The sequence below is a fragment of the Anser brachyrhynchus genome, assembly GCF_964034855.1.
Source record: "Anser brachyrhynchus genome assembly, chromosome: 6".
NCBI classification, from domain to species: domain Eukaryota; kingdom Metazoa; phylum Chordata; class Aves; order Anseriformes; family Anatidae; genus Anser; species Anser brachyrhynchus.
The window spans coordinates 34,240,735-34,255,397 of NC_137700.1; the positions used below are offsets into that span (position 1 = coordinate 34,240,735).

At 40.0% G+C, this 14,663-nt stretch overlaps 1 protein-coding gene across 7 annotated transcripts in view; it reads left to right on the forward strand.

The window, feature by feature from the left end:
• ADD3 (adducin 3) overlaps positions 1-14,663 on the forward strand; it is a 99,655-nt gene that overhangs the window by 82,449 nt on the left and 2,543 nt on the right. For 5 of the 7 annotated variants that reach the window (XM_080597292.1, XM_080597291.1, XM_080597290.1 and 2 more), the window contains 12 exons: positions 2,788-2,926; positions 4,396-4,547; positions 4,674-4,754; positions 6,043-6,192; positions 7,113-7,256; positions 7,345-7,443; positions 8,187-8,369; positions 9,178-9,435; positions 10,576-10,695; positions 11,949-12,038; positions 12,579-12,702; positions 13,970-14,065. In XM_080597292.1, coding sequence (XP_080453418.1) covers positions 2,788-2,926; positions 4,396-4,547; positions 4,674-4,754; positions 6,043-6,192; positions 7,113-7,256; positions 7,345-7,443; positions 8,187-8,369; positions 9,178-9,435; positions 10,576-10,695; positions 11,949-12,038; positions 12,579-12,702; positions 13,970-14,065 — 1,636 coding nt within the window. The remainder of the gene's footprint in view (positions 1-2,787; positions 2,927-4,395; positions 4,548-4,673; positions 4,755-6,042; positions 6,193-7,112; positions 7,257-7,344; positions 7,444-8,186; positions 8,370-9,177; positions 9,436-10,575; positions 10,696-11,948; positions 12,039-12,578; positions 12,703-13,969; positions 14,066-14,663) is intronic. The other 2 variants (XM_080597295.1, XM_080597294.1) reach the window with 1 other exon arrangement.

Genomic DNA, 14,663 nt, shown 5'->3' on the forward strand with positions numbered 1-14,663 from the left:
ATCTTAATAGATCACAGTAACAGGAGGAGAAAATGCCATAAAACTGTAGCCACATTATGAACCATTAGGAGAAAAGAGCGCTGGCGCTGGGATGGCTGGTTCTGGGAAGTCTGTTATGGCGGAGCAGCGGTTGTGTTGTGTTACATGAGGTAAACTGCCACAAAATCTCTTGTTGGTTTACTTTGTGAGTGTTTTTTTTGTTGTTGTAAAGCTATCTGTAACTCCAGGAATACGATGTGCAAAGGGCTAAGTACCTCTGTTATTTTACACTTCTTGTGCTTTCAAGAAGGTTGGTAGAGCATAAAGGTCAGTCCTCAGCTCCTTTCTCTATGCAGTTGTGAGCTATTTGATCACCAAAATCGTTTTTTTCTGGCTATATGAAAAATCCCTATGTCTTATACAAAGTTGCATAGATCATACATGTCTGAATTTCATCCAAAGCCTCTGGTTGCCGTGACAGAAGTGCTCAGGGCCTGGTCCCGACCTGCCTCAGCATCTCATCCAGGTTGTCACAAGCGATGCTGACTCGCCTGCTTCCTGGCCTTTCAGGTTTGGAGTTTGCGTTTCCAACCTGTTCCCCTGAGATACAGCAGCCTGTGTTAAACACTCAGAGCTGCACTCGGATTTTCAGAGAAAATTGGGCTTCGAGTATGTAAAAAGCCACTTGCTGCCACATGCTGTGCGGGTCGGTCCCTGGGCGTCTCAAAATGAATGTCCCGAATTAGTGGAACCGTCTGACCTCCGCCTCTTTGCTGTTCTGTGAAAGCGGTGATAGCGCCCTGCTTTACCTTAAAGGCGTGTTTGGGGGATTAGGAAGTCAGTGCTTCAGAAGCATTTGGATTTACAGTACTTATCTGCCCCAGAGAAAATCTACTCAGATAAGTAATAATTGTTATCGCAACAGGGTATGAACAGCATGCTGAAAAGGCACAGGGCCGTGCGCCGAGCCGTGATGAGGAAAAAATAATGAATTTCTTTTCTCGTGAGGACTTGCCACCATGCCCTAAGAGAGGCAAAGGGACAAGACAGCTGTGGTAGAATGACAGGTTGTGTGCAAGGCGGGCAGAGAAACATCACTGAGTGCCTGGCCTCTGGCATTGTGGGCTTTGCAGCCATGTTAGGGCCAGGGAAAGTGCTTGCTGTTTTGTTAATAAGAGTGGCACCCACCTTGTTGTTTGAATATGGATGACGATGGCCGTCTGTGGAGCTGAATTGGGTGGAGGGGAGTTGCCTATGGATAGACGGAGGATGGGAGTGAGGAACACCAGGTGGTTTTCCCAGTGCCGAGGGAGAAAAATCTGACTTTGCCCGTGTATCTGCAGGCTAGCAGGGAGCTGGTGAGCTGTTTTGTGGGCACGCCTCATGCATCTGGTCTGCTCCGAGAGACCTGTGCAGCAGATCACTGCGTAGTCAGTCCACACGGATTTTTAGAGGCTTTTTTTGTGGAGGTCTGGTAAGTCTCAGGTACATGTGATCCTGACAAAATTACTTTGAGAAAAAGAGCACAGGTGGCTGTGCTTGAAAATCAAATGTAGTTGTGGATGCCCAGCTGCCCAACTGAGAGGCTGTATCAAGCAGAGTCCTGCAGATGTTTCGGGGGGTCTGGCAGCAGCACTCTGTTCATCAGCAGCTCTGAGTATACAAGAGCGTGTTACGAAACTGGTGGATTTTTCCCAACCAAGTTGGGTGTTTTGGAGGAATGAATTAAAATTCAGCGAAGGAATTGCGTTTGCCTTACAGAACTATTTTCCTTTTTAATTGAGACTAAGCACTCTACTAAGGCAGGCAAACTGAAAGGAGCAATTACAGAAAGGGAATAGCCTGGAGTTATAATAGGAGTCAGCTGCGTTGTACAGACACCAAATGTCTTTCTGGAATGAACCAGCAAGAGCATTTGCCATACACCTAGCTGGTGGTGTGTGCAGCCCTGCGTGCTGCGTGTTCAGACAAAAGCTCGAGGATGCTGCCAGAAAATAATGAGAGGGTTAGAAAATATAACCTATAAGGAAAGTTTGAAAGAGCTGAATTTATTTTGTCTAGAAATGTCAAGGCTGAAGTAGTCCTAAAACAGACGTTTGTTAGGAATAGTGGTTCGTCTGCCTTCTGGAAGGAACAGGCTTTGTCCACAGCGTTAAGTATATTAAATCTGATACTGTGAAAACTGCTTCGTAATGTATTCTGCATGAGTTTATCTTGTTGGGGTTCTGGATACTTTATACTGGGAAAAGAGGGGAAGGGCTTTTCCCTTGAGGAGAAGGAAAGAAATAAAGCAGGTGACCTCCTGACATTCCTTCTAGTTTTTGCGTGTCTGCGATACTACTTGAGCGTGGATGAACTCCAGTTTTCCATTTGTTTATAACTTTATCAAATTTGGATGGATTTTCAGAAGGATTACTGAATTTAAAAGAAAAAATATCCAGCACTACAAGCGATGTATCCTGGTCAGATTTCAAGTATCTCTTCCAAAACATGGAGTGTGCTTTAATTGTTGATACACACACAGTTGTTAGCCTTTACAAAAATGTATTTTACCTTGTGTTCTTCTAGGAAATAGTTAACCCTCTGTGACCAAACGCCTTCCCCCTCAGCCCCCCAGATTGCCAATACTTCACATACAAAGCTTAGATCAGATGGTGGAAGTTCGGTGAAGTTACAAGCAGCTAAAAACAACGTCTAGGGGGAAGTGTCATGTAACATTAATAACAGGCAAATCTACCAGCCCCACCTATAATAATCTTTCTTCTATCAAATCCAGGTTTCCTTGATGATTGTCAAATGTTTCCACAGGCTTTTAGAGAAGATCTGGAATGCCTTATTCAAGAACAGATGAAGAAGGGCAATAACCCAACCGGACTGCTTGCGTTACAGCAGATTGCTGATTACATTACAGCAAGCTCTTTTGCAGGCTTTTCCTCATCTTCACTCAGTAAGTGAGCTATGCCTACAATGGCCCCTTTTTCTCTTCACTTTTATCATCACCAGTGGCTAGCACTGCTGGTATCTCTTCTTTATCTGAAAAAAAAGTTCCGTCAGAGCTTGCTTAAGCTGTGAAGTAGTACAGATGGTGGTCTTAACTTTCCTTTTGGGCCTTCTTTCTCTCAAATGCTTTAATTTGTATGATATCCAAAATGTTTTGAATCTTCACACTTGGTTATTTTAGAATTTGCTAAGAGGAGTTACATTGAGAAAGAACAAAATTCTGTGCCTTGCTATTATTAGCAATTTAACATGAGCATAAACAGAGATGTGAAGTTGTTTGTTTTTCTACTCTTGCACATAAGTTGTAAAAAGGAGGAATAGCCTGCAGGACTGGATTGTTACCCAGACACCTCCCAGAGTTAAAAACAGCTTCTAGTATGCACTATAGTTACAAAGATGTCACTGGGACCTTCCAGTCTTTCCAAGTCCTGCAACACTGAAGTGTTAAAGTCAATTTAAGCTCTGTGGGTGGATGATATGATATGGGAGCTTATAAGCCTGAAGTACAGTAGCAGCTGTCAGCATTCAACATCTTTTGAGAACTGGTCCTAAAATGTCTCTTTGGTGTTCCTACAACAAAACAAATGGAAAAGAACAGCAGAGAGCTCAGATAGCCTTATCTCCACGTCTCTAGCTGGTCCTGCAGGTCCAACTGTTGTCTCTGCAACATTTGCCCAGGGACTTGGACAGGATGACTAATCTCAAAGTGCACACTCTTTCTGTTGCAAACCAAACCCTTTTCCCTCTAGTAGTAACTAGTAACTCTAGTAGGGTAGTAACTTCCCCTGTAAGCAAAGGCAGTAGTTCTCAGAGGGGTATCATGCTCTCGCAAAGGGGAGATGTAGTCCTTCACGAGATGTTTGTGCAATCACAAGTCAAAGAAATAAATTGATTTTTATTCCTTCTCTGTTAAGACGTGATCTCTTCTGTCTAGCAGTTTGAGAACTCTTGCACTAATCCTAATTCCTTCATTAGGACTAACTTTAAAGGGCTCAGACTGAGACATCTCTTCAGATTAGTTACGTTAGTGTTCCAGCAGGAACATTTTCTCATGTATTTTTCAAAATGTAAAAATAGTTCATTAGTGGCAGATGTCTTAAAGTGCAGTTCAGGTCCTACATAGCATCCTGAATCAGGAGAGAGCTCAAAATCTGAGTGGTACTTACTTGAAAGGAAACCTATATATTGCCTCTCCCTTGTGTTTGAAAGAGAGATGAAGGGTGTGGTTCCTACTCTCCTAAAGTAACAGAGGTTTCAGAAAGAAACCTTAGAAATCCCAGGAGTACAGGTCCAGTCTAATAATTACTGTTACTGCTATATTGACAATTTAAATATACTGCTTCTGAAAGGTCACGACATAGCTAGAAGGTATTTAATTGTCTGACGTGCCACCATCTTCATCTGTTTGTTTTTCAGGCCATGGAATGGTTACCCCTATCAATGATCTACCTGGAATAGATACCTCCTTGTTTGTTAAGGGAGAAAAACTTACTCGTTGCAAGTTAGCCAGTTTATACAGATTGGCTGACTTGTTTGGGTGGGCACATTTGCCAAATGCCTATATCACAGTAAGTATTTTAGAGAATAAGAGTTTTTATTTGGGATCTCAGCTTTTCAGCCAAATTAATTTCCCCCCTGATAATATAAATTAAGAAATATGTCAATAATCCATTTGTTTTTTTCCTCTGTTGCAGGTCAGAGTAAGCAAAGAACATGACCATATTCTAATCATTCCAAGAGGTCTGTCCTTTTCTGAAGCTTCAGCTTCCAATTTGGTATGTAATTCACCTGCAGTAATAACCACCAAGGCTCAACCTGTTTTCTAAAATACTTTTGTGGCTGCTAAAACGGGCCTAAACTATAGTAATGCTGTTTGTTGGGTTTGTTTGTTTGTTTTATTGTTTACCCACCAGATGCAAAGCTGATTAACTATTTAGATAGCAGCATCCTTAATACTTAGCATTTCATTCTGGGTTTAGCTTTGCTTTGTGTTGCTTTGTCTCCAGCTTCAATGCAGAGTAGCAAAGTTTTGTTCTCCTGTCTCCTGAAGCTAGCCAAATAGCCTCAGTGTAGCGGCAACCTTTTATAACCCAGCAATATTATAATGCAGGGGAAATCACTCTGTAGGAGTAGTGTTAGTAGAATCAGCTCTTATGTTTATAAGTGGAAAAATAAATTGAATAATCTTCCCTGGGCCCAACAAAGGAGCTGGGTAAAGCTACAGGTTGGCATTTAGGAACTGGTAGCTGCTAAATCACACATCTTTTGCTGCAGAACCTGCCATATGTTCTTCATGTCAGTACATATCTGTAAAGAAACTACCTCCAGTTGGAAGGGGGCAGCAGATCAAGACTGATAGCATTGCACCAGCAAACACAGAACCAAAATAAAAATGCGAGAATATGACCCGATGTGCTAGTATTCTAATGTTCCTACAATTTTGAAAATTCCCTATGCATTTAATTTTCTTACTGGAAGTTTCTCAGAGGCTGAAAGTTTCTTCATATTCAAAATCAGGAAATGTTAATAAAATTAATTTTAAACTGCTAGAAATGAGAATGACTTTTTCTAAGTGAGACATCAGTAGCGGTTTGTATTTGTATGTCATTTATGGGAAAATATTGAAAGTGTCTTTCCTCCTTTCTTGCGTAGTTGGAAGATGCTTACATAAACATGCTAAATATGTTTATAGGTTGAACAAAATCTCTTCTTTCACATAGCTGCTTTCTGTTCCAATTGTGATTCCAGTATGTAAATTGCTGAGACTTTCTTTTAAATGAAAGGTTAGCTAGACCAAAGAAGAGTGTATGATATGGTATATTGGGTTCTTGTCTTTTACTTCTTCCACAGTAGGAGGAGTAAATGCTGTCAAATACTATTAGTGTCTTGGATGGTAGAGTGGTTTAATGACACGCAGACTGATGGCTGCTCTCCTTTTTTTCTCATGATCTGAGCCCTAAGTATGTGGGGAAAATTGGGTACCAAGTGAGAAGAGGGCAGTTATCAAATAATTGTGGTTGTCACAGACTTATTAAATATTGTTGCTTTGCTTGACTTTTCCAGGTTAAGGTAAACATCCTAGGAGATGTAGTTGACCAGGGGAGCACAACTCTAAGTATTGACACAGCAGGATTCAGTCCGCATGTGGCCATCTACTCCACGCGCCCTGATGTCAGGTGTATAATACACATACACACCCCTGCAACAGCAGCTGTAAGTCTTCCTCCATCTAGCATGAAGGGTAAAAGAAAACAGGTTTACCTTATGAACTTAGATCGCCTTTCTGTAGCTGAATCACTACTCACGGGGGGTTTATTTTTGTTTGTAACATCAGCTCTGCACTGCTTTATTTATTTATTTAAAGCTGATTCTGCAAGGTCATGAAATCAGCAGAGTAGGAGGGCTGGGGCACTACAGTGAAATGGATAAGAATAAACTGATGCACGGATATGATGGTCCTCAGGTTGAGGAGGTTACAAAATACAGAGTTTACTCAGGCTTTATTTATAGCATCTCAGACCGTACAATGTGCTGTATACATCATCAATTACACTCTGCAACTCCATTTTTAAATGGCTTAATTATTAGTTATGCTCAGTTTGGGTTTACCCTACTACAGAAATATCATAGTTAAAATATGTCAAAAATGGTTTGTACAGCAATGATAAAAACGTAAGGAGACTTGAAAAAAATGCTTTGAAATACAATAATATGAAATGTATCTATTTACTTTTATATACATATATAAGCATTCCTTGACTGCAGACAAAAAAAGGTAATGGCTAAGTTCTTTCATGCTAGTTTTTTGAAACTATAAACAAGGGAAAGAAAGATATAGTGGGAGGCTTATGTTGAAAATTAAAGGAGGATAAAATTTACAAAAATTAACTTGAGATAACTTGTCTTTTCCTATAATCAACCTGTCCCTAGGTTGTGTAGCAGCAGCTCTCTCACTCTGTTGCAAGTTAGAGCAGTTAAAACATAGAGGTATTATTTCTCAGCTCTCTTGTTATGGAGAGTCTCTTTTCTGGCAAAGATACATTGTACAACCTGCAAAGACTTGGGTGGTTAAGGTGTGTTTTAAGAGTTGTTTTTTTTTTCCTAATTATCATTACTTCATTTTCTTGAAACAGGTTTCATCTATGAAGTGCGGCATCCTTCCAATATCTCAAGAGGCTCTGATTTTGGGAGATGTTGCTTATTACAATTATCAGGGATCTCTTGATGAACAGGAAGAGAGAATTCAGCTTCAGAAAGTTCTTGGACCCAGTTGCAAGGTATTCAGCCTCATTCACGCTTTCCAAAGGCAATTTTCATGTTCTGTGCCAGTTTCTACCATTTAACATTAGTGTCTTCATTTACTAGGTATTAGTCTTGAGAAACCATGGTGTGGTAGCACTAGGAGAGACACTGGAAGAAGCATTCCACTATATTTTCAATGTGCAACTGGCCTGTGAAACACAGGTGAGAAAGAATACATCTGTATTTAGTCTTGCAAAAGGTGTGACTCAAGATAGATTAATATCCAGCTCATTTATCAAAGCTGACTGTTGTGTCAAGGAAAGAAACTTCTCCTTATGATCACAAAGAACTGTAAAACCCAATAAACAAAAGGTCTTTAGAGCATAGGTACAGGGTTGCGTATTTAAAAATAAGTTGAGTCCCCAGGTCAGTTTTTCCCTATTGTCTAACTTTAGCTGTCCTGTTGGCCATCTGGGCATTATTTGTATTCTGTGGAGAGAAATGCTAAAGTGTCCTCACCTTCCACAGAAGCCTATCCCCAGAAATGTTGTGACTTTGCTCTTTCGTGTTCCCCAGCACATTCCCGAGTACGTTTGGAGGGGAGTTGCAGATGGCAGTCTCTCCTCCCTCACCCTGCCATTCATTTTGAATTCAATCACTCATTCATTTTGAAACTTGTATTAAAATGAAAAATTTTTAGTATTGTGATGCAAAAAGACCTTTTTAGGGTACTTTGAGAGTTAGTGTTTGAGCCCATTCCTTTTGGAGTGCAATTACTATCAGGATACTATCATCCTTCCAGTAAGAATCACTTGCTGTATATTTTAATACATTTTTGCACAGAAGAAAGCTAGCATGAGAAACAGCTGCAGCTTGTATGTAAATGCGCTTCTCCAGTGCTTTCAGAGAAGCAGTGTATCCAAAAGCATTTCCACAAACAAAATAATGCTCGTTGATGTCTGTAGGTGCATGCGTTAGCTGGAGCAGGTGGGATAGACAATCTCCTACTACTGGATCTGCAGAAGTTCAAGCCTTCCACACATGCTGTGGCAGCAGCTGGAGGAGGTGGAGTTAATATGGCTTCGCAACAGAAATGGAAAGTTGGGGAACAGGAGTTCGAAGCACTCATGCGGATGCTGGACAACCTGGTGAGCACGCACGCGGGGCATTGTCCATACAGCCTTCGTAAGCTGCTGAGTGTAGGATCAACTTCTGTACAGCAAATGTTTCTTTCTGGCTTTTTTTTGTGAGTTTGAAAATTAAGGCAGAATGGCTTCTATTGTATATTAGATCTCTTCTGCTTGATTTAGTTCTTATGTCAGTGTATTTGAAAGTATTATCCTGCTCTGATAAGAATTTATAATGTTTTGATCTTAAACTTTATCCAACCCATCTCACAAACATTTGCTCTTAAAAGTGGCCTACTAGTGAAAATGTTTTAAATGCCACCCTAGTAAATAGATGTAGAATATTTCCTCTGGTTTTGTTAATAATTCTAATATTAGGAAATAAGACTGATTATTTGAAATGTCTGTTCACTACACTATGAATTCTGGAACAGCCTTCTAATAAAAACAGAGAGAAATGGGAGAGTGTCGTAAACTAGGATTGTCATAGTGCAAGATAGGAGGACTTCATGAGGATATTCAACTAAGTCACAGCCTGAGCAGGAGGGTCACTCAGTAGCTGTGTATTCACAAAGGCAGGAGGAAGGTGAAGTGTGAGTGGGGGACGACCCGTCCAGCTGCCTACCTGCAGGGTAGTTTAAATGGGTATCCTGAATGTTAAAAGAACAGTAGGAATGAATTACAGAGAACACCACTAGCCGATTTCCTGAAAAGCTCAGTGAGCCTGTTCAATGCATAAAGAGCAGCAGAAAAAGTTCATGACTACTTCGCTTATTTTTTTCTGACTTTTTTTTCCTTTTAATTATTTTCTCTTTTTCATTCTCCATAGGGATACAGAACTGGCTATGCCTATAGGCAACCGTTAGTCAGGGAAAAGCCCAGACACAAGAGTGACGTTGAGATCCCAGCCACTGTGACTGCCTTTTCCTTTGAAGATGATGCAGTCCCACTGTCCCCGCTGAAATTCCTGGCGCAGAAGCAACAGAGGGAAAAGACAAGATGGCTGAACTCCCCCAACACGTACTTGAAAGTGAATGTGCCTGAGGAGTCCTGGAACGGAGAAGCCAGTCCCAGGACCAAGATCACGGTAGGCCGATGCTTCGAGTAGTTGCTTTGTTTTTATGCTACTTGAGAGAAAGCAAACTACAAGCAGATTTTTTTAAGACATCTTTAACAGGACTAGCAAATCAGTTAATCAAGCTGGCAGAAATAGATTTGTGAGAGATTTAATGACACCAGTATTAAGGGCTCCCAATGTTTTGGGCCTTGCCATTGTTTGGAAGAGCAACGGTTTGTTAAAATATAACAATTATTTTCCCTTTATAACCCGTTCCTCTGATTCCTTTTTGTGCTATTAATTATCCACCCAATATAGTAAGGTTTTAAATCACATGTGGGCTGCTCTCATATCTACAAGTGCTAATTCTTATTGGGCAACCTGATTTAGTGGGAGATGTCCCTGCCCATGGCAGGGGATTGGTATTAGGTAATCTTTAAGGTGCCTTCCAACCCAAACCGTTCTGTGATTCTAATTCACCTCTGTGAATTGAAAAAAAATAAAAATGGGGGAACTGAAGAGTCTGCTAATGTTACTACTTCTAAAGATGAACAAGACATGAGCAAGACTTTTCCTGCTTCCGCTGTGTTTCCAGCCTGGAGAGTGGTGGCTGTTGTGTGTGTGTGGAACACGTTATTTGCTGTTGGGCTACTCCCAGATGCACAATGCAACCGTAGAAGCATCAGCTCCTCCTGCTGGCAGGCCAGCAAGCTTCTGCACTTAAGTTTGGAAGAAATATCCACAGCAACAGATGCAAAACCTTACTACAAAGTAAGAAAGCTCCAGACAAAATGTGCAGTTAGCAGAGGTGGAAGTTGACTGTACGACTGAGAGAGGACAGGCTCTGGAGTTTACAGATCTGTGTGCCAGTCGCTAGGAAGCGTGACACTTCCAAAACGTGACTTCATTAGTACACAGCAGTGTATTTTGCAAGAGTAAATTTTGGTGTTTGCTGAAAGTCATCTTGATGGTACATATTCGAGTCAACTTAAATCCCTTTGGGGAAGCACACAAACTTGCAAGGAATTGGGATTATTTTGTGGATGTCGTGTGGAATAGAGAATAGAGTCAGGAAGGCTTTTCTTTATCTCCGTTCTTTAGCCATAAGACAGAACTGAGAATTGTCCCTCTCCATCACGCTGGTTTTTAGCATTATTTTTTTCCTTTAAGTGGATGAAAGCTGATGACTCTTCGAAAATTAGCGGAGGAACGCCAATCAAAATTGAAGATCCAAACCAATTTGTTCCTTTAAACACAAACCCCAGTGAAGTGCTGGAAAAGAGAAATAAGGTAAAAGATGTGAAATGAGTAAAATTGTAACGTTTCCAAGTATAATTATATGTTAAGTAACATAACATTTTTAAGTGTTCTGACTTTACTAGGAAGTTTGTGTGATTGTGGCACCAAAAAGCATTATAAAAACGTGTATTTAAACGTGATATACATGAATTCTGTAGAGAGATACATGCAATATATGCACATTTTGAATGCAATACTTTGGTGAATGATGAGCATTAACTCTAGAAATGGTAGTGCCCTGCTATTTAGCATTATATTTGGTAGATAATTAGGTGTCAGCATGAACCAAATAGTTGTGCATCAGGTGAACCATAAATCAGTCAATTCAGATGGGCTCTGCTCTGTGCTAATTCTCCTACTGTTTATTAAGCTGGAGTCTCTCTGTCCTAGTCCACTCTGTAATGGCAATGGAAAAAAACCTCTCTGTAAACACAAATGTCTCACTGCTTTTCCCTTCCAGCACATAAGGCGCTGACTGTCAGACTGACCAAACACTCCACCCTGGACATTACTGTACGAACAGATATTTGGGACACTTTCCATTTGATTACAGAATCTTTTATTTCTTGGAAAGCACCATATCAGTGTCCGTGGGGATTGAACTGGAGTCAGAAGGAGCAACTCCCTTCCTTAGAGCGGGCGAGGCTCCCTCTAATCATCTAGAGATTTATACTGCAAGTCCCAGACAATGATTTTTAGATTTGTGCAAATCACTGTCTCCTTAGTTAGCTGGCCCCTATTTTTTCTGCTGTACAGTGTTTTTATCTGATCTATTTTTTTTGTTTAGATCTGATCTATCAATCTCTTAAGCACTGACCATGTGCTAGGATTGTTGTTTTGGGGAAAACAGTGAATTTTGCTCAGAAAGAAAAACCTTGCCTTCCTTTATGACCACAGAGAACTCTCTCATAGCTTAGCGTGTGTCATGCGTTTTGGCGATGGAGAGGAGAGATTCAGAGACGTACTATTCTTTGGAGTTTATTTCTAAATACTAGCTCACATGAAGCACAGAAGCTGGGGGTAGCGTGGCTATTCGGCAGTACTTGAAGGGCTAAATAACATACACAGTGCCTTCAGCAGAGGAAAGACGTCTTGTATCTTAGGTGCACCAACATACAATTTGTTCCTCTGGCCACATGCTACTACCTGTATTACTGGCTTTACAAAGTTGATGGACATAGGATTTGTTTAAAATTAACACATAAATAACTGCTTCTAACCTAGTTTATTTTCTCTATATATAGATTCGGGAACAAAACCGATACGACCTAAAGACAGCAGGACCGCAGTCTCAGCTGCTCGCTGGGATTGTTGTGGATAAAAAGCCAAGTCCAGTGAGTAGGACTAATTCACTGATTTAAATATATATTTTTTTCACTTTACTTTCTTTCAAACTTCACTTTGGATCATTTTCTTTCTAAATACTTTGTTAGAACTAAATGTTTTAATGCCATTATTTTTTAAAAAAAGGGAGGGGGAACATCATGCATTATGCTTGAATCTCTGTTGTTAAATTATTTTCACTTCTCTGAAGAAACTTATCAGAAGAATATCTTGGTCCCTGAGCTATAAGCTTTTGAGAGAGGTCTCTCCTTTGAAACTATCATACTTGGTACAAAAAAAAATGACCAAATGAAAAACCACACACAAAAATAACACCCCACCTCAAATAATATGATTGTGACACTGTAAGAGAATGGTGAGTTACAGCTCTGTAGTTGGTGCTGATTTCTACATAAATGTCTATCCAATGGGGTAATTTTAGTATGGATGTGTCTGTCTGTCTCTCTGCAGGTCTGGTGTCACCAAACTATTAGCCACATGCATGTTGCTTGCCTCTCAAGCGTCCATTTTTGTGGTTTTCTCTCTTCCAGCCAATGCAATTTGAAGATGATGAGCACGCACCACCAGCACCACCCAACCCATTCAGCCATCTCACAGAAAAAGAACTGGAAGAGTACAAGAAAACAATTGAGCGCAAGCAGCAAGGGTTGGAAGGTCAGTGGTGCATGGTTTGGTTTGGTTTGGTTTTTATGTTGAGGTTTATATTTCAATCATCAGTTCATTCTTAGTTTGAAATTCAACTGTAAAAATGTAACTACTTGCTTAATTGTTCCTTGAGGCAATGGAATTATTTCTTAATTTTTCATTTTTAATTTGGTAAATGCTGAAATTAAAGCAATGGAGGATTTGCACAGCAGTGGGGTTGAGGGGAAAAAAAAAACATGCTTTTACATAGTGACCTTTTTCTTAGAAATCATTGGGTTCTTAGAATAATAGAAGTTAGCTTACACAAGCCCGTGAAGGTCACCTAGTCCACTCTCCTTCTCCAAGTGAATTTCAATTTGGGTCGCATTGCTTAGGGCCATGTCCAGCAGAGCTTTGAATACCTGGAAGGAGAACGATTGTGCAGCTAGTCTGTAACAAAACTTTGACAAAGGGCAGAAGGTTAAGATATCTAAATGATATGGGAATAGTTGACTCTCTGAAAAGTGATTTTTTGCCACTTAATTATGAAATATATGGTAAGGTAGAAAAAATCTTTGTGATCTCCAGGGTCTTTTTTACCCGTTCAGATATCAGAGTTCACAGAAAAAAAGCTGCTGGGCTCTAACTGAGAACATGAAATACGCTGTGATGCTTCACATTTGGTGCAGCCCTGTCGATAGGTTCTGCATTTTCTGACCCTCGAATTCCAGTGGTTTTGAGTTCACATTTGTAATTTATTATCTCCAGAAGTTTACTGAGATGTTTGATCTTGGCTTCTTTAATTTTTCCTTTATTCTCCCAATGTACAAGACTCATCTGCTTTCACTTTTTACATCTTTTCACCAGTACTACTATTCTGTAGGGAATTACTAATTCTTTTTTTTTTTAACAATAGCACTTACTATGCACATTTGTTCACTAATATTGTGTAATAAAACAACTTTGCTATATACCGTGTTTAGGATATATTAGGATATATAGCTTATTGTAAGTCACACACTCTGCCGTTACAGCTAGATAAAACCATGGGCATGCTTCTGGAATGCAACCCTCCCCCCTTTTTATGCTTTCTATTAAAGAACTAATATATAATGATTGTTAGCAGATGAAATGTGTAAATCCATAATTCTACAGAGTTTAAACTGTGTACTGCAACTTCTTGAGGTTGTCAGCATGAACAGCACAATGCTAGCAGAGCTGTAAATCTTGTAACACTAGTACTGACATTCTTTATTTTTACTTTTGCATGGCTACTAATTAAAATCTTGTCCTGCAGATGCTGAACAGGAATTATTCTCAGATGACGGTTCATCTGTGTCACAAATTCAGTCACAAACTCAGTCCCCGCAAAATATCCCAGAAAAATTAGAAGGTATTCCATGTAGTTTCTCTGAAATATCAATGGCTCTGATAACCTGAGTCATCTGCTCTTTTGCTGGGTTCTTCACACTTGCATGAGGTCAAATGAGGGGGGAAAAACAAGAGCCCTCTTTTTACCAAAGTCTGGGTGGAACTCTATCCAGTAAACTGCTTTTCCAATTTTTTCAAATACATAATTCTCACAAATAGAAAATAACATGGGGAATATTGAACTTTAGATATTAACAAGGTGGAGGAAATAGATGGCATATTTTGGTTTTACTAAAAGTGTTAAGATTAGATTTTTGGCCTAAGGGTTTTGCGGAAAGCTCTAAGAAAGAACTTGAGAACAGTAGTGCTCCAAAGATTTCCGTATGGAACTGCTGAAGTTTTGTAAAGCAGTCTCTGGAGTAAAGTGCAATTCTGAGTGTGCTAGAGTACATATGTGTATACTGTATGTGTAATATAATGTAGGCAGCTTGAGATGTATATGTACCTGGCAGAGATGAGGTTAGCATTTTCAGCCCAATAGCCTTTAATTATGTTTTCAAAGTATTTGTCTGTTTACAACAAGTAGGCATGTGGATAAAGGAGAAAAGTCCCCATCTAAG